The 26549-nt window shown below is 45.8% G+C and overlaps 2 protein-coding genes across 5 annotated transcripts in view; both read right to left on the minus strand.

Moving 5' to 3' along the window:
• Positions 1-575: 575 nt before the first annotated feature.
• ANXA8L1 (annexin A8 like 1) lies at positions 576-19396 on the minus strand. 3 transcript variants are annotated; one of them, XM_073353024.1, is made up of 13 exons: positions 19310-19396; positions 18629-18676; positions 13263-13353; positions 12898-12992; positions 11862-11975; positions 9513-9603; positions 8730-8809; positions 8035-8094; positions 7606-7699; positions 5217-5312; positions 4944-5002; positions 3863-3985; positions 576-1520 (listed from the first exon to the last, which is right to left on the minus strand). In XM_073353024.1, exons 2-13 carry the CDS (start codon positions 18647-18649, stop codon positions 1461-1463), a joined length of 984 nt encoding a protein of 327 aa, XP_073209125.1. In that variant the 5' UTR covers positions 18650-18676; positions 19310-19396; the 3' UTR covers positions 576-1460. The 3 variants fall into 3 exon arrangements, with proteins under 3 accessions (XP_073209125.1, XP_073209126.1, XP_073209124.1); XM_073353025.1 differs by having other exon boundaries at positions 19290-19352; XM_073353023.1 differs by lacking the exons at positions 18629-18676; positions 19310-19396 and having other exon boundaries at positions 13263-16549.
• The window catches only part of ANTXRL (ANTXR like), an 88233-nt gene continuing 81040 nt past the window's right edge, over positions 19357-26549 (minus strand). Inside the window, exons 18-19 of one of the 2 annotated variants that reach the window (XM_073353021.1) lie at positions 20708-20804; positions 19357-19445 (exon numbers count right to left, since the gene is read on the minus strand). In XM_073353021.1, coding sequence (XP_073209122.1) covers positions 20757-20804 — 48 coding nt within the window. In that variant the 3' untranslated portion in view covers positions 19357-19445; positions 20708-20756. Of the gene's footprint in view, positions 19446-20707; positions 20805-20902; positions 21031-26549 lie in introns of those variants that run through there. The other variant, XR_012159932.1, reaches the window with a different exon arrangement.

Raw genomic sequence — 26549 nt, forward strand, 5'->3', positions numbered from 1 at the left:
CCAAGGAAGGGAAATATCTGCGGAGGAGAGACATGTTGCCACAGCTGCAGCGGGCTGGCAGGTCATGAGGACCTTCCCTGCCCCCCACCCAACAGGTTGAAACACCTGTGTGATCGCTCACACTCCAATGGTGCATAGTGTGGATTGCGAGTCGCACGATGCTCACACAGCTTGGAGGTGGTGCTGAGCTTCCTGAGGAAGTGGGGTTGTCACCCTGGCTGGGGGCACATCCTCCTATCCTCCTGACTCTCCTCCCTCTTGTAAAACTAGATGGAAACCTTAGAATGAGGGAGACTGTGATGATTCATTGCAGTCCATGTGACTTACGTGAATATCTTCAAGCACAACCACCTTGGGGCTGTCAGGGTGGGGGAAGTGTCATGTATCAGGATGGCATCACCAAAGGGATCCTAAGGGAGTTGGAGGCCCAGCTCAAGGGGATCTAGGACTCTTTGAACACCCCATCCTAAATGCACATATCCTTGTTAATTTCAGGCGCGCAAAAAAGGGAGACTGGCTTCCGCAGGCAGATTCCTCTGCCCCATCAGAAAAATCACCAGGTTGCACATAATGGCTTTTGGTAATTATGCATTTAATTTGCCTGCTTGGAACAAGGAAGGAGCCGAGGGGTGAACTGCTGGTCAGAACAGAACAGAGTTTGCAGGAACATTTCATCTTGTTCTCCCTGTGCCACTGTCTGGCTCCTGAGCCACATTTTGTGCTCTCGGTCACAGCAGAGTAAAGGCAGAAGAACTTCACAGAGATAAATGGAGCGATTCCATATGCAGAAGCAGAATCAGGCTCACTGAGACCAGAACGTGGCTAAACGTGTGTTCACAGGACACATATCGGGCCCAGTTCTGATCTCGCACTAGTTGGATGTAACTCCCTTGTCTTCAGCTGAGTTATCCTGGCTTCCATTGGTGTCAGCAAGGGAGGAATCAGCTCCATTGGTTTTGTAACGATAAATTCAGCACCCACCCACTCCTGCACCCCTTATTCCCGGGAGCCCCCGCTGAAGCCTTCCAAGATGTTTCATTTTGATTTCAAACCTTTTTTTGAGGCGAAATTTACTCCAATTTCAAAATGAACAAAAAAGCAATTTCAAGCCAAAACGCCAGAACTTTTGTTCAGAAAGTGTCAAACTGGGATGTTTTGATCATTTTGAAATTAAAAAATTATCGAGTTGAAACAGGCACTGTTTTGTGAACAGTTTCAACTTTGACAAATTGGCCTTTTCCTGTGGGAAAAATGATTTGTTGAAAAATTCCTGAGCAGCTCTTTGTTGGGTACCCAGATCACATAGATTCCTTTAAAAATCTTAGCCTCTAAAGCAGATTTTCCATTTTCTATTTATTCAGTGCTAGGGATTTTCTAGACATCCATTCCCAGACACTTATTCATTGCCAACGGTTTCCGTGCCTCCATTTCAACATCTTGCCTTTTCCCTTCAGATTTCTTCATTTATCACTGCCACAGAGATTCAGCAAGGCTGTCTTGTAATCACCACTCGTGTCCTCCTGACAGAGGGAAGAGCAAAAATAGAATGGAAGGTGGAGGACCGTGCTAGCATTCTAGCCCCATAGAATGCACTCACATCTGACAGGGGCTTTGAGAAAGACAGACTACATTGACTTCAATGGATTTATTCCTGATTTACACCCCATTGTAAGTGAGAGGAGAAACAAGCCTAATAGGGTTTCCCCTCAGTGTAATATATTGAGCCCAATTCTCCTCTCACTTATACTGGTTTGCAACCAATCAGGACTAACTCCACTAAGTCAATGGAGTAACTCAGGAGTAAAAAAAAAAATCATGTAAATGAAAAGTAAAGTAGACTCAAGCCAGTTGTACTCAAGGTTCAAACTGCCTGAGCATTTATGCACCATTCTCCCCACTCACTGGCGAAGAATGAGTGGAGCACTTAGCTGTGAAGCATCAAATTGGTATCATCATTGCCGCAACTCCCAAAGGGGCATAGAGTATTGCTGCTTATGGATCAAGGGCCTGCAGAGCATCCTTAAAATGGTCTAGCTGGCTGCTCAATCTACGTCCGTCACTGATTATCACCTTGCACCACCAAAGTTTTAATGCCCCCCGATCGCTGGCAGTGTAGAACTCTTCCTTGATTAATGTGCTTTGTAAGTCAAGTTTTCAGGAAACAGACAAATCTCTCAGTCTCTGTTGAGGGGAGTGTTAACGAGAAAGTGATGAGATGCTCATTTCATCCTCTCTGGGTATTTTGGGGGACCTTCCGCAATGTTTCAGCAGGAATTATTATTCAGTCAGGACCCTCGACGACCGATCATTAATCAACATGACAGATACTGACAATGTAGATTAGAAGAAGGGGCCTTAATTACAGACAGATTTCCCAGGGGACTGCTCATACAGGGGCCTCTGTGCCATTTGCACAGGGGAAGGGAACAACCCTGAATGATAGAATGGGAGAACGTTGGGATTTCAACCCCACTGTAGAATGTGGCTTTTTACTAGGGATGAGCAACCCGCTTGGAAACCAAAAAAGAAAAATCCAACTCCAAAGTATTCCGTGGGGGGACAGGGGGTTGGAAAATGTTCAGTTTCTAGATCTCTCACACACAGTATATGGGCCAGATCCCCGGCAGTTGTAACTCACTGTAGCCATTTTTCCTCCAGTCCACCCAAAAGGCTTCTGGACAATGCAAGAGTCTCTCCCCCAGCCCAAAGAAAACCCTAGAGTGGAGAGGAAACAGGCAGGGACCGGCATCTGGTGTTTATTGTTTTATATGATCTCTGCCCTCTTGTGCTTTACATGATTAAGGAGAAGAGTGTCAATGCATTAGACTGTGCAAAGTGTATGTTCACAGCTGCCGTGTGCCTCTGAGTGAGTTAAGCCAAACACCTCTGGGGTGGAGTTCTGGGACAGGGCGCGTTAAAACACACTGGAGTCTGAGGAGTCACCATTGTACCCAGGGGCTAGGAACGGGACAGCCGGTTCCAGCTCCCCACAGGAGGTGCCAGAGAGAAGATCTTTGTCCCGAGAGTGTGCCTAGGGAACCCAGCATCAGGGCAATGGCTGGACGCTATTTAGGCTCCAGGGGTTTAAAACTCTGGGCAATCCAGAGCCTGGCATTCCGTTCACTGCAGCCCTAGAGAGTGGCTGGACGGGGTGCTCACTAGGATCTGTGACAGAACAACATGGATGTTCCCTCCCTGGAGGAGTTGGTCCAAGAGATTTTCATGCCCCTTGGCTCTGCGTGGGAGAGGACAGGCAGAAAGCTCTGCCTGCAACATTTCTGACCAATCCAAACAGGGCCACGGCCCTCTGCAAAACCCTGCGCTTGGCTCCATCCTCTGGCTGCAAAACCTCAGAGATGAAATGGGTGACTGTCTTGCTCCTGCTGGCTCCAAAGTGCTCTGCTAGGCCTGCTGGTGGCGTTCAGCTTGACAGAGGACTAGGGCAGAATGGGCAATGTGTGCTGAATCACACGGGCTGGGAAGGGAGCTAGGACAGCGGACAGCAACTGTGTTCCACCATGATGCTTCAGCTGGCAGAGCTCAAAGCACGTGGGAGCAGAGCTTGGTTGGTGCAGAGCCTGTGGCAGTAGAACCAGCTTCCATCAGCAACTAGTCTGAGCACAAGTCCTGTCACCTGCAGGTGACATTCCATGGCTCACCTGCTCAGCCAGGTGTTTCCCTAATGGGCAAGGAGGGATCCCCAACTCCCTCTGGACTTTGACTCTTTTCAGAGGACTTATGGACGGGGGAGACTCACGATCTTACTTGGGGGGGTAGTCCTTCCCCCAGTCGTCAGACACCATGGTGATGGACGTACCAGAAAGGCATGTCAGTGATTCATAACAACAAAGCTACTGCTTACCAGAATCATGGTGGAGAGAGATTTGCCTGCAATCTTTAGGAACTCAGCCTTGACGAGATTTAAGTCAATTTCACTCCTGGAAACGATGATCCTTATTAGGGTCCCATCACAAGTGCCTGCCCCCTGCAATGACACATTTATCACTTTGGCAGTGCCACCGAGTGTTGGCATGATCTAATTTTCTCTCTTTTGTGGGAGGGGGGTGGGGAGAAGAGAAAGCAGATTTAGTGTTTGCAAATTGGTCCAAGATGGAAGAGACCAGGTTTCAGATGCTGCTGAGAATGAACTTAGCACATCTCTGCCTCTCATCCTGGTGCCTCACTATTCATGTGACAAAACCCATCCTGCAGTTTGGTGTGACTGCCAATCTTTGTGCATGAAAAACTCTGGAGCAAACATCTGCAGGGTTGCAAGCAGGAACGGAGGTTTATTGGTGCATACAGCACAGCTAAGCATGATAGCTTTACAGAGCATCTGCCCAGGACTCCAGCCAATCCATTTAGTCCTTTACCCTTAAGAAGGGGATATTCATCAGTTGCAAAACACTTGGGGGAAGCGTCTCTCACTTGCAGTCTTCCAGGGAAGGAGACTGCATAGGCTCCACATTTCTTTGTTACATCTATGCTCAGTGGGCTAAAGATCCCCATTAGCATTGACACATTCAGCCCCAAAGGCTTTAGGGATTTCCATGTACTTCCCCTTGGACTTCTTTTGTTTATTTTAATGTCACTGAGAAAAATGCATCCTAAAAAAACAGGAAACTTATTGGTACCAGAACAATTCAACCACCACTAGGGACAAAACCCAGCCCTAATTTATACCCAGTGCAAATCCGATGACCTCTGTGGGGGTTGCACTTATGTAGCTGAGGGTAGAACTGGACTCTTTGTGCCAGTCTCAACTCCACAGAAGCAAGCTCCTTCAGGACTTTAACTCTACATGTCCCTCTTCTTCCAAAGGGGCTGGGCCGGACTCTGCTCTCACTTGTACCAGTTTTACCCCACTGCCCCTTCAGCGCTTCGGACTGAAGTGAGAGGAGAAGTAGGCCCGCTCTGAACAGCCTGTGTTAGAACAGTCTTACCTTCAAGGCATGGTACAGCCGCTCTGCGAAGTAACTGTGGGTGTTCTTTGTGCATTTCACTAGACACAGGAGAACATTCAGTTAGTGCCCAGGATCAGTCTAACCCAGGGACAGCAGATTATAGTAATTCAACTCCCTATCGTCTTCCCTAAACTTCCCCATGAGATCATGGCAGCTAAGAAGTGCCCTGGTATTATGGGATGGATATGCTTAGCCCACTACCGCAGTAGAAGAGAAGCGTAGACAAAAGTAAGGGAGTCCCATGTCCCTTACCAATAGCCAGGATGGCATCTTCTAGTGAGCCATGGGTCTCACTCTGGATGCTGTCTTCTAGACTTTTACTGGCGAGCTTCTGGTATTCATCAAAGACTGTGGGAAACAACAAATAAAGGACTTTTAAATCCAGGCCAAACAATTCCCCAGGCATTTTGTGCCTTTTTTCCACTGATTGCATTTCTGAGGGGCCTGACCCAAAGCCCACAGAAGTGGATGGCCTGATTCCCATTGACTTCAGGTGAGGTCCAAAAAATGTGAAACACAAAAATACTGGCACCACACAAACACAAGTAAGTATCTGTATGTGCATATGATGGGTAAGTATGCACGAAGATGGGCACTGGTGTACGTAATTACTGGCTTACATTTGGAAGTACAGGTTCGCTCATTGCATGTTCATTTGGAAATCTGGCCCTTAATCCCTGTGTTTGACTATTGATCTATATCTGGTTCCAGGGGGGTCTGCATGGCTCTAGCATTCAGTTTTGTGTTTGCTGCTGTCACTGGCTCAGGGAGCTGAAGTAAAACTGAACTAACAAGATCTGGGCTGCTCATGGCCCTTCAGTTTTTGGATGGGGGAAAAACACCAGGGGAAGCTCGAATTTCTTGTTTTCCTCCTTGCAAAAAGAAAAACCACTAAGTGAGAAAACCATAAGCAAAAATACAGAGGTAAATTCCAAGATCTTTGGATTTACTCAGATTCCTGCAGAAAGTTCATATTGAACCACAGCAGTGAAGATTTGTTTTCTCTCTAGGTAGAGTGTAGACATTGCAAGTGAGGAATTATTAAGCCTCAAGTTTGACTTCTAGACCTGCACACAGAGCTAGCAGTTAAAGAAGACCTGTGTATTAGGGAAGGCATGGAATCTCCTTCACTGGAGATTTTCAAAACAAGGCTGGCTAGCCATCTGTCTTGGATGGTTGAGATGCAACAAATCCTGCATCTTGGCAGGGATGAGACTAGATGACCCTTACAGTCCCTTCTAACCCTATCGTTCTATGTAACACAGTGAGCTTCAAATATAAATCTGGGCAGCGTTCAAGCTTATCTCCTCTAACCTCAGTGCTTAGATACTACGGTGAAAGACACTAACAGATTGGAGATGACCTTCTCAGCTCAGGCCTGTATCAGAAATAAGTTTAGCTGGAACAGAGTTGAAATGAACTGAATTTTAAATAGATACCATTACTCCGCTCTCAGAGCGGTGGGGGGAAATCAGGGAAGAGCTGCTTCTTGCAAAAGGCTAAACCAAACCCATATTGTTTTTACTGTGACATGATCACTTATTTGAATGATTAAATCTCTATCAATGTTCTTTAATATGACCTTAAAAAGTAATATAAGTGCAATGTGTGCATGTGAATCATGACACATTTAATTAGGTGAGTGGATCTCAAACTATTTACCCTCCAGCCCTTCTTTGATCAACATTTTTTAAAACACATGATTGGGGGGCGGGGTCTGTCTCATGATTTTTGATCTCTCGAGGTCAGCAATACTGAACTGATTCTGAGAGGTTACATTTGGAAATGTAAGAGGGAGCTGGCCTCAGATTCCTAGCAAGAGGCCACAGAAGCAAAGTTCAGGTTCACCTGCTGCAGGCACATGGTCTGACTTCACACCAGGTGACTGGCCTATTATGAACACGGGCACGACAGCCAACGTAACAAAGCCTGTTTGGCTGAACAGTCTGTGGTCATTGGCGGCTCTATGCTGCTCATGGGATGGTCTGATGTCATACTTCCCTCTGTCACTGATATCTATCATGTTCTTAGGAGCATGGTGTGGGGATTCTACCTGGGTGTGTTGTGATTCTTCAACATAAAACCATGCCACAAGTATGAACAGCATGTTGTAATGCATTTTAGAAAGTGACACTCTCTCTGTCTCTCACTGAGGTGATATCTTTTATTGGACCAACTTCTGTTGGTGGAAGGGAGAAGCTTTTGAGCATCACAAAGCTCTTCCTCAGGTCTGGAGAAGGTGACACGGCGATTACCATCTTCAGATCTGAGGAAGAACTCTATGAAAACTTGTGCCTTCCACCAGAAGTTGATCCAATGAAAGATATCACCTCACCCACCTGGTCTTTCTCTCCAGCCATCTTTGTCTAACACACCAGTCTCTATGGTATCTGAACTCTTCAGTAAATGGACTGTGTTGAGTGCTCAGATCTCCCACCAAAGTGAATGGGAGCTTCTGGATGCTCAACACCTCAGAAAAAAAAAGTCAGGGCACATATTCAGGTGCTTAAATGTAGATTTAGCTGCCTAACTTTGGGTGTCTCGGTTGGCTTGGGCGGCCTTGCATCTGCTTTCTGTGGGGGATGCTTTCTCATTTTGGAAGCTGCTGCCGTGCATGAAAATACATCCCCCTGCTCTGTACCTCTCAGCAAGTGGGTGGCGCTCCTGGTGCACAGGATGGTGATGAATTGGATCTCATCGGTGCCCTGTATCTTCTCCCCAGCAGCGTAAAGAGCCTGTGATTGAAATACATTGGTTACAGCTCCCAGTGACATTCGAGGCATGGATCTCACAGGGGAGGGGTTCATGTGGCTTGGTGCAAAGCAGCATTTCCGCTCCCGCTGGATGTGTGCTGGGGCACTGCTTGTATTGCTTGGATAACTGATTTTACCATGCCACTTGCTGCCAGGCAAGCTAGACCCTTTCACACCACAACCCTTGCCTTTGTTTAAACTGGGATAGTAGCTAATTGTTACAGCAGGGTGAGTAATTCCATTCCCTACCGAGGGCCTTCAGGTCACACCCTAAGAATCAGTGTTATGGTAAAGGACCGGTCACTTTATAGAAATACCTGTGCGTCCTGAAGCACCGTCGCTGAATCCATATAGCATCTTGGATCATCCCTCTCGCCCTAGGAGGGTACAATGGAAACACGGTTATTTGCTTTCCTACAGTGTTGCCCGCATGAGGATCTCAAAGCACTTTACAGATGGATAAATTCATCCTCCCAGCCCTTTATCCTTGCCAGGTAGATAAGCCTTATTGTTACATACAATACAAGAGAAAAATCCTTGTTGGTGATTGGCGCCTCATCATATGAGTGGTTTTAGCCGATCAGTTGCTATTGCTTAACTCAGGTCAATAATTCTGACGCATGGAGATGCTCTCTGAAGATTGTGGGGCAGGGTATAGAAAGGGGGCACAATGCAATTGGGGTACAGCACTTTTGAAACTAGCTGGAGGGCAATGCCCAGGTTGCTGTATAGGAATGGATGGTGTATAGGATGGTGCCCCCAGAGGCGGAGCTCACAGAAACTGTTTTGGAGGCTAACTACTAGTGCCTAAAGGAACTCTCGACTCTGCATCAGCTTTTAAAGCAGAGATCTAGTTCAAGGGGTCTCTCTGTGCGGGTGATTTATCTCGTAATTCTGATGGCTACCTGCAGCAGGTGGGCTTGTGATAAGAGGCCTGTACTCACTGCTAGTCCCAATCAGAAGAAGGGGAGATGAAGAGTCCTGGCTCCCCATTCTTTCATCACAAACTTACCTGAAGGAGGCAAACCAATATCTGCTCGAAGTAGCCACTTGTGTCCGATCTGATGTCCTCTTCCAGGTTAGAACCATACTCTGCAAGGGAAAGAGGACCAAGAAGAGGCGGGGGTGACGTGTTAACTGAAAGGCACAGTGAATGACTGAGGTGTCACCATGCCTTCCAGAACCAAATGAATGCTTGGCAGGCCCCAAGAAGGTAACCTGAGGGAAACACATGGCTGTGAGCAGCTCACTTAGCCCCGACTCAGGAACATGCATCAGCAGAGTTTCTAATTTTAAGTCAGGGGGCCAAGCATATGCTCAAAAGCCAAGCATGCATTTAATTAAGTACCTTATAGAATCTGGGCCTTATTTTCTGAAACCCTCTCTCAAGACCAAATGCTGCCCTGGAGCCTTGAAGGGATTAAAGGATGGACATGGACATAAATTTGACAGAGTCCCAACTGGGGCATGTCCCAGTAAAGCAAAACCCGGTGAACAAATACAGCTCCATAGACAGGAAGATTCCATTACACCAACATTGGTTTGCTTGCTACCCACATGAACTAAACCCATGACACCTTTGAGGTTTGCCCATTACTAGATGGGACATTTAAAGGTGGGATTTTTTCAGAAGCAGCCAGAGTTGGCCCAACTCCCGTTGACTCCATTGGGAAGCCAACGCCAAGCTCTTTTGAAGATCCCGCCTTACTACGGAAAATGTTATCAGTTCATTCAATTGCCACAAAACCCCCTCACAGTGCTTCCGTCACACACAGTGTAGTGTAAGCTGCTTTACCTTCTTTGTAAGCTTTGATTATTTCTTTAATTTGCACTTTTGTCCGTGATGCCAGGATCTCTATAATGACACCTTCGCTTGTTCCTAGACCCTTTAAGAGGAAAAAGGAAAAAAGAGTGGGAGAAAATACTTTGCCATGCAATTAAAGCTATCTTTAGAAAAATAGCCCTCAAGTGTCTGAGGGTTGTCATAGGCTGTGTGCTGAGCTGTGATAAATTGTCACGGTGAAACCTGGAACCACATTCAACTTGTTCAGTTTCAGTACAGATTTGTTTGCTAAGGCTCACCCCTCCTCTGAGCAATCCTAGAGTTGAAGTTGATTTTATGGGGCTCTGCCCATGTACAATGCATTCATCAAGGCTTTCAATGACAAGTGGCATTAGAAGGGTGTGAGGAGAATGATGCAATCAAATCTATCCATCTACATACAATTTTCATAAGCTTCTCTCCACTTGTAATTTGGAAATAATTAGAAGTAGAGAAATAAAGTCCCACATCACAACCTTGGGATGCAAACATCCCATACCAACCTCTTCGGACCTGGAAGAAGACATCACCCCATCCTGCCCCTCCAGCCATCATCACTGGCTGATTTCTTATGGGCTTCATGTCAGAGGTTAGGGATTTGAAAGAGGAGAGGGGAGTAGCCTTATGGGTTGGTCCAAGGAGGGCATCCCATGCACAAAGGGCAGGTTGAGAGGAGGTGCAGGGATGTTGGTGTTAGAAACTGATGAATGAGCAGCTGAGGATGGCCTCCCTTGCAGAGCAAATTTGATGAGTAGGCTGCAGTAGACAACAGGGGACAAGCAGGGAGGGGATGTGCTGAGAGTCCCAAGCAGTCTGCCAAGAATTACAAAGGGATCTCACAAAACTGGGTGACTTGGCAACAAAATGGCAGATGAAATTCAATGTGGATAAATGCAAAGTAATGCACATTGGAAAACACAATTCCAACTATACATATAAAATGATGGGGTCTTAAATTAGCTGTTATCACTCAATAAAGAGATCATGGAGTCATTGCAGATAGTTCTCTGAAAACATCCACTCAATGTGCAGCAACAGTCAAAAAAGTGAACAGAATATTGGGACTCATTAAGAAAGGGATAGATAAGAAGACAGAAAATTCCACATTGTCTCTATATAAATCCATAGTACGCCCACAGCTTGACTGCTGCAAGCAGATGTGGTCACCCCATCTCAAAAAAAGATATATTGGAATTGGAAAAGGTTCAGAAAAGGGTAACAAAAATGATTAGGGGTATGGAACGGCTTCCATATGAGGAAAGATTAAAAAGACTGCGACTTTTCAGCTTGGAAAAGCGACAGCTGAGGGGGGATATGATAGAGGTCTATAAAATCATGACTGGTGTGGAGAAAGTGAATAAGGAAGTGTTATTTACCCCTTCACAAAACATAAGAACTAGGGATCACCAAACGAAAATAATAGGCAGCAGGTTTAAAACAAAACAAAAGAAAGTATTTTTTTCACACAACACAGAGTCAACCTGTGGAACTCTTTGCCAGAGGATGTTGTGAAGGCCAAGACTATAACAGGGTTCAAAAAAAACCTGGATAAGTTCATGGAGGATAGGCCCATCAATGCCTACTCGCCAGGATGGACAGGGATGGTGTCCCTAGCTTCTGCTTGCCAGAAGCTGGGAATGGGTGACAGGGGATGGATCACTCAATGATTGCCTGCTCTGTTCATTCCCTCTGGGGCACCTGGCATTGGCCACTGTTGGAAGACAGTATACTGGGTTAGATGGACCTTTGTGTGACCCAGTATATCCATTCTTATGTGATGGGCCTGGAAGGGGATGAAAAGGACTTCGAACTTGAGCCTTTGGAGGGATTCAAAGAAGGTGGTGATGTGGTCATTGAAGGTGAGGATGATGATCTTAGCAGCTGTGTTTTGTGGGGACCTGACATTGTTGGGGAGGCCCAAGAGAGGAGGAGGTTACAGTTGTCAAGACAGCAGAGAAGGGCCTAGATGAGAGCTGTAGCTGTCTGGGCAGAAAGAAGAGGAACTTTGGAATTTTATAGAGCAAGAAGTGGCAATAGAGATCTGTATTTTTCAATCATTCTTCACCAGAAATACGGAATTTTGCACAGTTCTGCTGTTGACCTCAAGTCAAAGGCATAAATAATATTTTAAAGGGTGCCCTTTCCACCAAAGACGTGCTGTAATAGCTTATCCAGCCAAATATTTGCTATAAACATTGGCCTGCTGAGAAACAATACAGTGGAAAGGGTTCATCCAGTTCAGCTACCAAGCACTTGTATTAGCACAGGAAATTAACACAGTGTTCCTACTACCACTTAATAAGCAGCATGTCATTGATTTACCTTCAGGGCATCATGTAATTCCTTGGCATCGTATTTAAATGGTGGGTACATAAGGGCTATGATGAGCCTCTCAAACTTGCCACTCAGTTCAGACTTCAAGCTGGCAATAAGATCCTGTTAAAGACGAAAGATCTAATTAAGGGAAGAGTGCATCCAATGCTCACTGCGTTGCACGTCACTTTCCCTGAATCTCCATTTGTAACCCCCATGATGAGCTACAGCGATAAAGCTGATGCACAATGTCATGTTGACTGGCTTATTATACAAGCACCTATGGGGCTGATCAGGAGGCCATCCTTATGAGTGGACTGTGTCTAGGTATTTCTGTAGTGCCTCCTCCAATAACTGCAATATCTGGGCACTTCACAAACATTATAGAATTCATCCCCACAACCCTTCCACAAACCCAAATCCTTGAAATTTCCCATAGGGAAGTTTGTGGCTTTCCAACTGGCTCTGCTCTTCACGCACACATGCCCTGGCCAGCCCAGGCCTAGTAATAAATCCGGGGATGGGTGTTGGACAAGAAATCTGGATGCTGCAGAACATCATGGTCATTAACTATACTGCATCCGTGCACTAGATAGAACCTTGGGTCCCAAGAACACAGACCTCCAGTCTACCTACCTTAAGAAGGTAGACTTGCACTGTTGTAGTAATGTCAGTGCCCAAAACCTCTGTACCCTTCCATAAAATACCTAGAGAGAGACAAGGTGAGTGAGGGAATATCTTATTGGACCAGCTTCTATTGGGGAGAGACAAAAGGTCTGTTAAGCTTGGAAGCTTGTCCCTATTGCCAACAGAAGTTGGTCCAATAAAAGATATTACCAGTCCCACCTTGTCTCTCTAATATCCTGGGACCAACACAGCTACAACAACAGTGCCAATAGACCAATGGGTGACACAAACACACAACATCTGACATTCCGTCCAGCAGAGGGCAGTGCTCCCATGGTCTCTGACACCTCCCTTCTCAGGAAAAGCACCATGCAGTGCAAAGAGAAAATTGATCAAACATGTCCTTTCTCTGGATAACCTGTCCAAACTGTTCCTTGAACGATCTGGCAATCTGTTGACGCTGTGCGCTCCTCCTTTTGGTGAGGACATTGATTATAGCCTGTTCGTCTGTCCCTGGAAACAAACGATGATAGGATGTAAACACACTGTGCGGGAGAATAAGGCAAGACATGTCAAACTCCCAAGGGTATTACCCATCCAACCTTCCCAAACTCACTGCCCTCACAAGGAGGGGATTTAGGCACATTTTGGAGCAGCTTGGATTCTGAATTCCCATGTGATGGCACAAATGGCTGTGGTTTTCTGTAGGGAATTGTGCTAATGCTATAACCGAAGTGTAGAATGTTTTAAAAACATGGCTGGTAATAGATAGAGTCAACTCACCGAGTCCTTTCATAGCTTTATACAGAACTTGGGCATCGGGCGTGGGGTCAAAGCTCAGGGTGCCTTTCACTGAGCTGCCATCTTCATCACGCTGTAAGAAAAGGCAACTATGCATCCCATGTGAAATTAGTTTGATAGGGCTCAGTCCAGGTCCCTGTGGACTTAGAGCACAGATTACACTATTGCAATAGGTGCTGATTAACTCCTTAATGGCAGTCCCAGCAGAAAGACCTGACTATCGAAACTGGACATTCCTGTTGCCCTGAAAGGTGGTATCTTGTTATGTTCATGGCGTATACACACATAAGTTAGATAAACATGCAAAATACTCTTGCTGGAAAGGATGCAATGTAACAACTTTATTTCTTAGAATCCAGAATGATAACACACAAGAACCCAAAACAGAAAGAGACAAAGCAGGCTGCTCCCTAAAACAGAGGCACAACTCTCCCCACTTTGTTCTAGGCTGCCTTTTTGCAGACTGATTCTGCAAGCCCCAGATCACAAATTTCCCTACCTAGCCTGCAAGCAAGACCTAGAAACCCTTCAATCTTAAAGTGATCACTTGCCATTTTAAACACAGTTTTCCAAGCACCAAGTAAATCACAAACATAGTTTAATACAGTTGAGTATTTGTGTGTGATACTACATTACTGCTATAACCAGAGTGTTATCATGCAGGGTAGTTTTATACATAACTTCATTTGTTCCATGGCATATCCCAGTTGAAAACATGGGCTTTTCTGTGCTGTAGCTTCACATGCCTGGCTCCTGATTGAGGTAGAGTTAGACTGGCTTCACAGGGTGTGGCATCCCAAAGGAGAGCTACAGGCCAAGCAAGAGGAACCAGTGTATTTTGCAAGGGTGGATGAAACTGGAGACGTTCAGGTTTAGCAAACTTGAGCGAGAATCTCTTTCCTCCATCCCCGGCCTGGGGTCCTGACTTAGAGGGGGTCTCTGGGCAAGCCGCAAGGAAACGGCCAGCCCTCTCCTCCCTGTGCTGTTTATTAAGTGGTAGCATTTCAATACATCCCAACCTTGTGGTGCAAACATCCCAAACCCAGCCTTGCAGTGTAGGGTTCACCTAATGCAGCTAATTGGGGACAGGCTTGGATTTACCCACCAACTCCCAATAGTTTGGGGCCTTAGGCCTTGTCTACCTGGGAAAGATTTTTGATACAAATTAACGTGTGAACTTACACCAGTACAGTTGTTCTGGTATTACCCCCCAGTGGACAGCCTTATTCCAGTATAAGAGGGCCTTTTCAGGTTAGTTTATGTTGCTTGCGAAGGGGTTGATGCTAAACCCGAAAAAGGCACTCATGCCAGACTAGGAGTCCATATAGGATAGCCATCTCAATATAATGGGTGAAACTTTCCCATCTAGAAGACCCCAAAGTCTCCAGATCAGCTGGACTCAGGCCTAGGAGACTGCTTTTGTGAAAGCAACATGTCGTATCTTGCTAGACTTTCAGATCATCTTCCTTCCCGCCTATCCTGAACCTTACAAGGGAAGTCAGCATTCTTCTTTGACTAGTCAAATGCATTTATTGACATTCTTTTTCCTCCATGAGAGGCAACTGCCAACACTGAACTCCGTTTTCCAATGAAGAGCTAATGGAACCAATAGTCACCCCTACTCAGCTTTTGTTAGCTCTACCTGCCAGGTAGGAGATGGGAACTATGCCCATAGTAACTGTAGGGCAGAGCTGCATGCTGGTGACCTTGCAAAATCTCACTAGAAACCAGGCATGCGATTCCTGGAGGAATCTTTCTCAAGCTCTTCTACCTGGCAAGGCTCACTTGGAGACAGCCATGGGCTGGAAGGATGTGGGCAGAAGAGGGATTGTGTGTGGGAAGAACTTGGACTGCTTGGTAAATCTCTGGGAAAAGAGGCATGGAGTCCAAGGCTGCACCAGTGGTAATAGCAGAAGGGATTCATACTTAAGCAGGAACCACAGGGTGAAATGCTTATGACCCATGTCACGCAGGAGGAGGTCAGACTCACTAGATGATCAGAATGGTCCCTTCTGGCCTTATTCTCTATGAATCGAAGGTTCCTGCCAGCTGACTATGTTTGCCTGAAAGCAGCTGTTGGGGTGGCCTAGCTCTATGCAAAAGAAACAAAGGCAAACGTCTGTGTGGATGGAAAGTTATCTGCGTATGTCCATGCTACTATATCTAGCTCCCTTGGACACACAGCCTAGGACAGGAAGCAGTTGGAATAGTGAGAGTTACTTGCACAGTTTTTCTTGTATGTGAAGCTTGCTTCCTTCTATATTATGGACCTATAGAGTTCCTCTGTCTAGATTTAGTTAACTAGGGTTAGGTTTACTTAGCCCATAGTTTGAATATTAGGTTTATTCCTGTTTGTCTTTATTTATCTTCATACTTACATCAATCCCTGTATGGGCACCCAAAGTTAGCTGCCCTGATAAACAGCTTCCTCCCTGTTGATTGCATTGTCTCCCCAGTCCTTTCACTCACACTTCTCCACTGCATGAAATTCAAATTCAATTTCCTCCTTTTCACACTCCTCCGGAACCATGTGAAGGGCCAGATCCTCAAGTGAGGTGTTGCCACTTTGTGCTTTACTTCCAGTGGAAGGTGGCAGTCCAGCTAGCATTCCTGACCCCGGAAGGATCACCACACTGTTGCTTATAATCAACATCAAGACTCCCATGCCACTCATTCCTTGCTCCAGGCAGAGGGGATGTGGATGAAGAAAGGAGGGAAGACTGGGATGCCCCACTGTTGGCTGCGGCTTCAGTCCCTGCAGACTGTTAGCAGCCTGGGTGTGAGTTAGAGCAGCCTGGGGAATGCTCTCGGTTGGTGCACTGTGACTCGGAGATTGGGGAAGTGCAAAGGTGAGTTTTAATTTATAGGGCTCTTGGGGCAAGGCACACAAATTTAAATGACCCTTATGAAAAAAAAATCCCAATCAGGGATTTGAGTCAGTTCTGGCTAGAAGGAATCAGGCATCACTCACAGCCACACAAGTCCTCTATTTGTGTTCTCTGGCTGTCATAGCAGAGGGAGGGAGAAAGGTGTGGCCATATCAGGTTAGGACAGGAATCCAGCTGAGACTCATCCGGCTTTCTGTTTCCAGGTGACTCCTCAGAGGTAGCTGACTGAAAAGAGTCAATATATGCAGCACTGCCATAACGAACAAGCCCCATTAGACAGGCATGCAGCGGGATCTACTCCACCTGACATGCTCCTCAGTTAGGCTTTTTTACTTGACTATCTCTAGTTACAATTTTCCAAACAAAGTTTCTTCTCACAAAAAAGTGGCATTTTGTCCAAAACCTAAGTTTTCTGTGGGAAAATGTGGGTTTTGCCTGGATTTTTTTAACTGGAAAGTTTCTCACAAAATGTTCATTTTTCAAAATTTTGAATTGAAATGTTCACTTTGTTTTTCAAAAAGCAAAAGAAAATTCAAACTTTAGTCCATTTAAAAAAAAAACTGGGGGAGGGGGAACAATTTCCAGGGCTTTTGGAGTGGTCGTGGTTCTGTGCTTTGCTTCCTCTTTCCACTCTCATTTTTCAAAGTGTCTCCAATTTTGGAAGAGTGACAGAGCAGCAAAATTAAAAACTAAAAGGAAAAAAAGTCATGCCCCCCCTTCACCCATTATTCATCTTCTTGAACCTGGTGGTGAAACGGGGTGGGGTGGAAGAGGAATGCTGACATTTCAAAAGTTTCATGCAGAAATAGGAGGGGGGCAAAATGAGACAATATTTAAAAAAAAACCACACAGGAAACTTTCATTTGTTTCCATTTCACAGGGTTCAAATTTGAAATTTTTCATTAAATGGTTTGTCTATTTTCAAACCAACTCTACCAGTAATGCTCTCAGTCAAAAACCAGAGCAAAATGTTTTTCCCACTTGAAGTAGAATCCTGGCCCTCACTGTTCTCCATATTTTATACTGGCTAGAGTAAAAGCACCATCTGTATCACATGAGAACCATAGAGTCCAGCTACCGGGCAATACAAAGAGGAGGCAGCATTGGGACAAAAACAGTTAATGGAAGACAGCTAAACAAACCCCATCAGGATAATGATGGTTTGGCGCTGGTGTCTGGAATGCGGCTGGGTGGAGAACTGGAACACCATTCTGTGGAGGATTTTGAGATTTCAGAATCTGGTTTCATTCCAGTTTGGAATAAAAGCCAAAGCTCTGAAGTTCTCTGCAGAAGGGAATTATTTTCTGCCCAGCTTTGGGGCAGTTTGCCTGATGGGCTGCCCTAGAGCCAGAGACCCTGGAAGCTCCAAGAACCCAGGTTGCCTAAGAGCCATGTGCCTTATAGTTTGGGCAGCTGGATCTCCCTGGCTCGCCATTAACTTGCCAGGTGGGCTCTGGAAGGTGCTGGACAGCCCCGCTGGCAGGAAGCCAGCCAGGCTTCCAATGGAACAAATGAAAGTGTATCATCAAAATGTTTCTGACCCGCTCGACTGTGGACAGGGCTCCTGGTAACTCTGGTGGCTGGTAGGTGACTGCGTTCAGGAAGTAAATGCTTTCCCAGTGACCAGATCATCATCATCATCATCTAGGTCTCCTCTTTATCTCCAGCTCTTGGTAAATCAGTACAAAGTCTCAGGGTGGAATCCTGAACCTACTGAAGGTAACAAGAATTTTGCCATTAATTTCAGTGGGGCCTAAATTACACACCTGATCAGTTGCTGCCCTCCACACTTTGACCTCAGGTACAGAATGGGTCTGCCTCAGTGAAAGCCATTCAGCCACTGGACCAGATTTGAAATGTACATTTTCAAAGTAATGTGAACTTTAAAGGAACATTGTAGTCTTGGCTCCCCATTGAGTCCAGCTCTCCGTATTGATAGGCCACTGCCATGGAAGGTTTTGAATAGCTACTTGAGACCACATCTCCTTCCAGGTCCAGGACCTACCACCACAGCTGGAGCAATCAGCCCGGTGGCCAGTCGAGAGGCTGATGACAATGGGAGGTCGAATGTTTACAGGAGCTGGACCTAGACTATGTAACTCACTCCTACAAGGGAAGAGACTGACCAAGTTGTTCACAGCTCTCAGAACTAAATGCAGAACTCATTTCCTCAGTTTAGATGTCCTTCAGTAAAGTCTCCACCCACCTAACCCCTTCTCATAAGCAAACAGCCAATAGAAGTGCTAGCCTGTTGCTTAAAAACCAGCACACATATTTAACAAATTCCTCATAATCAAACACACGCACACAGAGTGGTCATGCATCAGGTGTGGTCAGTTTGTAAGTAGAAGGATTTTACTCTGTCTCTACACATAGAATTTATATATTGTCTGAGGCATGACAATGCGCCTCTAAAATCATGTACAGAGAATTTCACACGCCAGTATTTCCTCTACTTACCCAGCCCTTCCACCATGCCATGGTACACTTGGTAGCAATTCTTTTTGCCTGTAAATAAAGGAAGTTACATGTTGGATCTTTTGAAAGTTAAAGGTCTTGAGCATGTGTGAACTGGAAAGACAAAAAAAAGTTTCCTGCAAACTCACCACTAGAAAACAAGAAAAAAAAAATTCTGCTCTCTGGAGGTCTATTCACACTGGCCGTTGCAGGGTCTAACTGGCACCTCTGCACCAAAAAATGTACAGATATGTGCCTTCCTCTTCTATACACCCCACAAGGCAACACCTTAAAGACATGGTTTGACCGGTTTTTGTACATATGATCTCACTGGCAGAGATGCAGTTGCTTAGTAACAGGACTTCCCTGGTTAAGAGCCTCACTTTCAAACTTGGTTGACTAAAGTTTGAATTTCCCCTTCTGATTTTTGCAATGTGCCTGCCTGAGCCCCAGGGGCTTGTGCACCATGGAAATGACCGCCAGATAATGTCAAGATACCAGTGTGGCCCAGAGCACATAAAACACTCAGATCAATTGCTCTCTAATTATTAAAGGACTCTCTCTACCTGTACCCGAACAAAACAAGACACTAATTCCCTCAGCTAATCCCCACCCAGTGCCCCATCCCTCCCAGCAAAGCCTAGGAGAAAAAAAGGAGCCCTACAGCTTTGCACTGAAGCTCACTATGTTGAGGCTGTGAAGACCCAGGAGGGAAGGGCGTTCCAGAGCCCCACGTGGAGAAGGCACTGCGAGACAGACGCACCCTCTCTGTCGTACCAAGGTCTGGGAACTCAAGGGCCTCTGACAATCACAGCAGCACCTGAATGAGGAGGGAAGTGGTCTGTTAGCCAGGCCCAAAGCAACTAGATGTAGCCCTGTGGAGATTCCATTGCTATCACCTACTCTCGGGGTGATGGACTCATGAGCCCTCCCCCCTCCCACTAAAGCTGGCCAAACTTTGGGGCTTTTCCAAATCCCTCGGTGGGATACACAAATCTGGTTACATGTGCCTTCCTGGGGGGAAAGGGGAGGGAATCAGCCCATCCTGAGCAAGATGGATACAAATGTAATGGGCCCACAGCTCTCAAAATGCCAGGCAGCCCAATGAAAACCAGGGACTGGACTACTGTGAACTGTAAGGCCCCTCTAGTGAGGGACTAGCGGCTACTCCTCCCTGCCCTCCCACCCCCTCAGCCTCGGCCACCTTGACTTAGGCAGACCAGCCCAACCTGGAGAGACTGATCTCCACTTTAGACCCTGTTCCCCTTTAGAGACTGGGCCCAGGCACCACGTGCTCAAGCTGCCATGGGGGAATTGCAGTTATTGCAAGGCTTTGGAAGACAGATTGTAAGGGAGTGGTTCCTCCCATGCCCCGGAGCGGTGCCCAGCTCTCCAGGGTCAATAACTGTCTCAGTAACATTCCTTTCTGGAGACCAACATCCACGCCTTGAGTTAGCGAACAACACTGACAGCTGCAGCTCCACCCCTCACATTGTTTCCCCATGATGATCACAGGATTATGCAGAAGTTGCCAGAGTCTGGCCTATTGTGCAAGCTGCCCTAGATTGTCAGGGGTCTCTGGAGTTCTGGGCCACCCCTGGGGTTAGCTCTGTGCTCAAGTTTTCTCAGTTCTGCTGTCAGGACTGCCAGAGGTTTGGGGTTGTGGTGTTTAAACTCTGTGCTGATTTCCCCACTGGCAGCTTTGGGGAATTCAAGAATGACTGACAAGAGTTTGCTCAAACTTCCCAGATTTAAAATATATTTTTTAAAGTGGGAGCCCTCAGGAGAGGAAGGTGCTAAGGCTGCTTTAAGAGACCTTTGCCCTCTCAAACTTAGAGCTGCTCTGTTCGACCTGGTCCAGCCTGCTACAATCTGAAGAACACCAAAGCCAATGAAGAATCACTAGGGTGTAGGGACAGCACAGTGATGCCTCCTTCCACATCCCTTGTGCCACCAGGTGGCCCTAAATGCCCACTGAGCTATTTGGCTGCATGGGAAGATGTGACCCCACATGTCATTCATTTAAAAAAAACAAAACAAAAAAAACTCAACAAACCACATTTTTAAACAAACTTTCCTTACCTCGGATATTAAGAGCACCTGAGATCATTGGGTGGAGTAGCTGTCATTGCTATGTAAGGATGTGGGTGTCTCTGCACGAAGTAATGGAGGATTTGGCCTGCAGAAAGCAGAATACACAGTGCTGGCTGTAGCTTGCAGAAGGCTGTCATGTTTAAAAATGTTCAGTGTAATGATATTTTTAAAAACTCAGATTACCTCCGTTCCACCATCCATGCTATTCACTTCCTTTCTGCCTTTTGTGCATTTTTCACAGTGAAGATTTTCATGGCCTATCTCTAGTCATTCACTTTCCTGGGCTACTGCAACAGGCTAGTCAGACACTGCTGTGTTAGGACAGCAAACAGGATAGAAGAAAGTTCAGAAAGCATGGAAACCAAGGCTTAGTAAAACCCCGACACCCGATTCCACTCTCACATTGGTGTGAATTAGGAGCGAGTCAATGGCTAGCCATGAATGTAAACTGACATAAGTGGGAAGCGAATTAGCCTGATATTTCTACAAAACCCAAATGCAATCTAGCGGCATCTCTTACATTTGCACTGATCCATCTGAAAAGAGAGAACCTTAAAAAAAGATACTGGAAATGAAACAATAGTGTATTAATACATTGTAAATGATCATGGGGATGCAAGTTACTGTTACATGTAGTAATGAGCCAGGAGGTTTATTACACTAATCAGTAACAGTCTATAATAAAGCAGATGAGAGGAGAAACCAAGACTATGTGGTCACTGAGGATCCCTTTGGTAAAAATAGGGGCTAACTCCAGCATTGTGGCGCTAGCCACTACCAAAGATACAGAAGTTGGAGTACCTATGTCCAGTAGCCTAGGATAATGGTGAACTCAATGGCGAACTTATAAGTAGAACAGGAAAGGCACTAGGTGCTGTACAAACACAGAACAAAAAGATTGTCAGCTCTGTGGGGCGGAGACAATCTAATAAGATACTATATAAAATCATGTCTTCAGCAGAAGAAACAGGCCTTTTTAAATATTACAGACAGGTTACTTAATCACTTGTTTTAGCAGCTACTTCTTCATGTTCCCTGACTGAGGACTGGATCCAATGCCCCTGGAAGTCAAGAGAGGGACTGACTTCAAAGGGTGTTGGACCAGACACTAAGCTCTGGGGGCCAGCTTTCCATTACTTGCATCGCTAGAAAACCAGATCGACTTCATCAAAGTCAGTGCAGTTATGCCCCATTTACACGGAGATCAGAATCCAGCCTCCGGTTTTATACATTTAGATGTTCTGCAGATCATGGCAATAGCATTCTCAAAAGCCTTTGGCAATGGGAGGCAGGAATAAATAGACACATGCTGCTGCTTTCTCTCTGATGCTGAATCTGCAACCCTCACTTCAGTCAGATTGACCTTTGTCCCATTGACACTTGGCAAGAGTACTCATTGATATGAACAAGGCTTGGAGAACTGGGCCCTGCAATGGTAAGGGCTCATTTTCTACTTAGTAGGCCCAGCACAGCAGAACCGTGAGCTCAACCTGCAGTTCAAAGGTACAGGTGGTTCTTCATGGTAGATCTCTTGATAACGTGGACGCTTACTTGTAGAACAAAAATCCAGACAGTCCTGTTTGAGGCAACTCGAGTACTGGTTTTTATCTGGACAAATACAAAACTACTTGAAATACAGGGTTTTTTACATTTTATTGTAAACTTGCAAATAAAGAAAAAAAAACCAAAAAACAAAAAGGGGGAGACTAATTGGGGGGGAGGCAGGGAATTGCCATGGTGCACAAATAATTTGTGCACCAGTGAGAAGGAAAAATAGGTCCCCAAAAATGCTATTTAAAAAAGTGAAGTTTTTTAAGTCTTCTGCAAAAGCAAAGAGTGGCTTTGTTGCTAAAAAAAGTAAAAAAAAAAAATATCCAGTTTCCTATAAATTGTGCATCCTTATAGCGCCCTGTCACCATAATATCTGAACACCTTGCAAACATCAATCCTCACAACATCAGAGAGCAAGCTAAGAATCAGAGCCTGATCTCCTGGGTTCCAGCCCACTGCCTTAGCTATAAGACCCCCAGCCTTACTCAGTTTGAAAGGGTTGCAAAAATTGCACCAATTGCAAAAAGTAATGGGAAATGGGGAAAAAAAATTGTGACTGTCTCAGCTCTAATTTTATCACAAGTATTGTACACAATGGCCAAGTGTTTCAAACTCGGAAGCCTAAAATTAGGCTAAATCCATATTTAGGCATCCAAATAAAAGTGACCTGAGATTCAAGGCTTATCTACATGGGGAAAAGTAACCAGCAGAACTACACTGGGATAGTTCTATTGCTGAAGTTATACTGGTATAGTGCCATATGATGTGGACACTTATTCTGGAGTGTGTGTCCACCTGGGGAGTTATATGGTATAACTCTAGTGGTATAAAGAACAGGAGTACTTGTGGCACCTTAGAGAGTAACCAATTTATTTGAGCATAAGCTTTCGTGAGCTACAGCTCACTTAGTCTCTAAGGTGCCACAAGTCCTCCTTTTCTTTTTGCGAATACAGACTAACATGGCTGCTACTCTGAAATCTAGCAGTATAATTATGCCAGTGTCGTACTGCTGGTGAACTTTCCCATGTAGACCAACAGAAATACCGAGCACCTCCCACTTCATTAGCTTATCCAGGAGCTGAACAGCCCTGAAGGAAAAAAAAAATCAGACCACTCTGATTGAGGTGCCTTGTATGCACACGTGTGGGTACCCACATTTGGAAATGTTGCCCAACGATAAGGAGATGGTCGCTTTCTTTTTCATTGCCGAGTCACTGCGGTGACTGTAGGAGAGCAGCATACTCTTGCTTGTTGCATCTGTAAAGCCTGCTATTATTGATATGTTCCGTTTGTTCAGACATTTGAGAACCACAGCGCCGGATTTCAGTGACGAATGTGATTCCTGTGGGAGTGAAGCAAGGAACCTATTACCCCCCTCCCCCCCAAAAATAAAAAATAAAAAAATGGCTGCTTCATAAGGCCACATAAGGAAAACAAGTATTCCCCTAGCTTTTAGCCAAGGGGATTTATAAATTGGCCACAACTAAGGAAGAGCAACACTTTCTCTTGACATGTACAGATGTATTTAAGTACATATGCATCTTATAAACGCACCTCTGAGATGATATGCCTGTAGAAGCGTGGGCTGGGAGAAACTGACTTCAGCAGAACTGCACCAGATGACTCCAGCAGAGAATTTGATTCCTTATATCTAGCATTCATTACATAAAGCAACACAACAACAACCACCCAGCATATACAATCCCTGTTTCTCAGTGTGCTGCCATGGTGGCACAGAGGTGGGAAGTATTGGTGAGGCAATATGTTATTTGCAAGCACCCATGAGTTTTAAAAACATGGAGGAGTAACCGTTGTTTGTGGATTCCCCCAAACCCCTTGACAATCTCTCGTTAAATGCTTGCCTCGCGGAAGAGGGCAGGTCATTATTAGAGTGGCTGGAAACCCCATTCAGTGGGCAATTTCAAAATTAAAAAAAAAACAAAAAAAAACAAACCAGCCACTTTGTTCTGAAATGGAACTGAAAAAGAAAAGAAATTCCAAGATTTTGTTTAAAAAAACCTGACAATTCATTTTCTCCCCATAGAAATGTTTCCAAGGCTTCCTGAGAGATGCCTGGAGCCCTGGCGGCCCACTAGGTGAAGAGCTGGACAGCTCAGGGGTCTGGGAACAGGTTCTTGGGGCTTCTGGACTGCTGAGGAGCCAGGAAGCCCTGGGAGAACAAGGCTGCTGAGGATCTGGAAGGTGAGCTTACGAGAAACCAGGTAGGTTTGCAAACCTGTCTGGCAGGCAGAAATCTGCCTGGTTTCCAGAGGAATTTCACTGAAATCGACACATGCCCGCCACGTGTGTCCATTTAATCAAATCCGCATTTTCCAACAGAAAAACATTGTTGGAAACCTTCCACCCAGCCGTACTCATTCTAGCAAGGCACAGCACATCCGACAGCCTGGGATACCATGGGGGTTTCCGAACACCACAGGTCACCAGTGGTCTGTGGTACACATTACTCAGGTGGCATGGTCCCTTTCTAATTGGACTAGTATTGCATGTCAGCACACTATTTGTAGATCATGTTACATTTGCCGTGCCGACAGCAATATTGACTCTGCTTAGATTGTAAGCTATTTGGGGCAGGGACTGTATTTAGTACTTGTATAGCACCTACTTCAACAATTCTGGTCCATGACTGGCGCTCCTGTGAGCTGCTGTAATTCCAATAAGTTAGTTTTAATAAATTGAAACAAGTGCTTCTAGCAGCACACTGCTCTCCTAGACACAAGCTGCAGTAGGTGCTGTGTCTCTGTTTGGCTGCCCCGCCTCCCCCCCACACAATCAGCCAGTGAAGCACTTTTAGAGGGTGCTGTGATTTAGTTGGTTAAGGTGCCTGTCTAATAAACAGGAGATCCAAGATTCAGATCCTAGTGGTGCCTCCGGCAGGTGTTTAGGTCAGACTAGATGATCACAGTGGACCCTTCTGGCCTTGGAATCTATGAACCACAACATCAGGGCTTTGCTGTGCCTTTAATGGAAATACATTGTCATGTACTGGCCTCCAGTGGCTAATCTAAAAATAGCACTGTTTCACTCTTCAGTGTCCCAGACCTAAGAAGCCCATTTCTGTCCTTATCGAAAGGAATGCAACTTCCACTGAAGGCCATAGGAACTGCACCTATGTATTTATTAGCAGAGGGCAGAATTTGCCATGTAGCTGGGGCGGTTTAAGACTGGAAAGTATTTCTGATGCTAGGCCAACATCTGCTGAAATTCAGAGAAAGGAACCCAGCTGGGAAACAGAGACATGCCCAGCCCATTCCACAGGCATAGAGACTTGCTGTTAGGAAGAGGGGAACACACAGCTTTGATCATAAGAGGAGCCTGAGCACAGAGATGCCGGATGGTCAGATCTAGGATTTCGGGTCAGTCCATGTTGGCCACAGGGGCCAAAGGTTCATCACCACAGTTATGCTCAGATGAGGGGTTTTGCTTAAGGCCCTCTACTCAACCCCTTGCTAGCACTGAGTCAACTAAAACAGCCACCCACCCGCATCATTTATAGGGATAACAAGAATATCCAGAGTAAGGACTAAAATGTACTCAAGAGTTCTGGAAGGGATAAAGCCACCTGCTTCAGGTCATAACTGGACAGCTGGCTATTGTGGGTCAGGAAGGAATTTTCCAGGGATGGGGAGATCCCATAACTCCCGGCTGCAGGGCTTCTTGAGCCTTCCTCTGAAGCTGCTAGCATTGGTGACTGTCAGAGACCGGATACTGGACTAGATGCCCCTAATCCTGCAATTCCTGGATTCTGAAACTTGGCCCCTTGCCAGACTGAATCTATCCCGTCACACATCAGATGGCACAGTGGGGAGACAATGTGGGGAGAGGAGATGGATTGTAGGGCACAGAAAGCCTACCATGAGAGCTGGGCTACATCAGCCCCACAGAAACCATTGCAGGGAGGGTTTGGCAAGAGGGATGGGACAAGGATTAATCACTGAGTCAGTGATTAATCTGAGCCAGCCACATGTAGGGTCACCAGACAGCAAGTGTGAAAAATTGGGACAGGGGGGCGGGGGGGGTAACAGGCACCTATATAAGAAAAAGTCCTGAATATCAGGACTGCCCCTATAAAATCAGGGCATCTGGTCACCCTAGCCACATGAGAAACGTGAAAGGCTACGGCCCCTTTCCCAGCTGAGGGCCTGGAAGAGCAGCCAGAGAGGGTGCGGAGAGCCACCCCTAGTCCTTGTTTTGGGGTGGGGGAGGGAGAGAAATTCAGTCTCCTCCATCTCTTTTTGGACTGAATAACAAAGATGTG

The sequence above is a fragment of the Lepidochelys kempii genome, chromosome 7 (assembly GCF_965140265.1).
Source record: "Lepidochelys kempii isolate rLepKem1 chromosome 7, rLepKem1.hap2, whole genome shotgun sequence".
Taxonomy (NCBI): Eukaryota; Metazoa; Chordata; order Testudines; family Cheloniidae; genus Lepidochelys; species Lepidochelys kempii.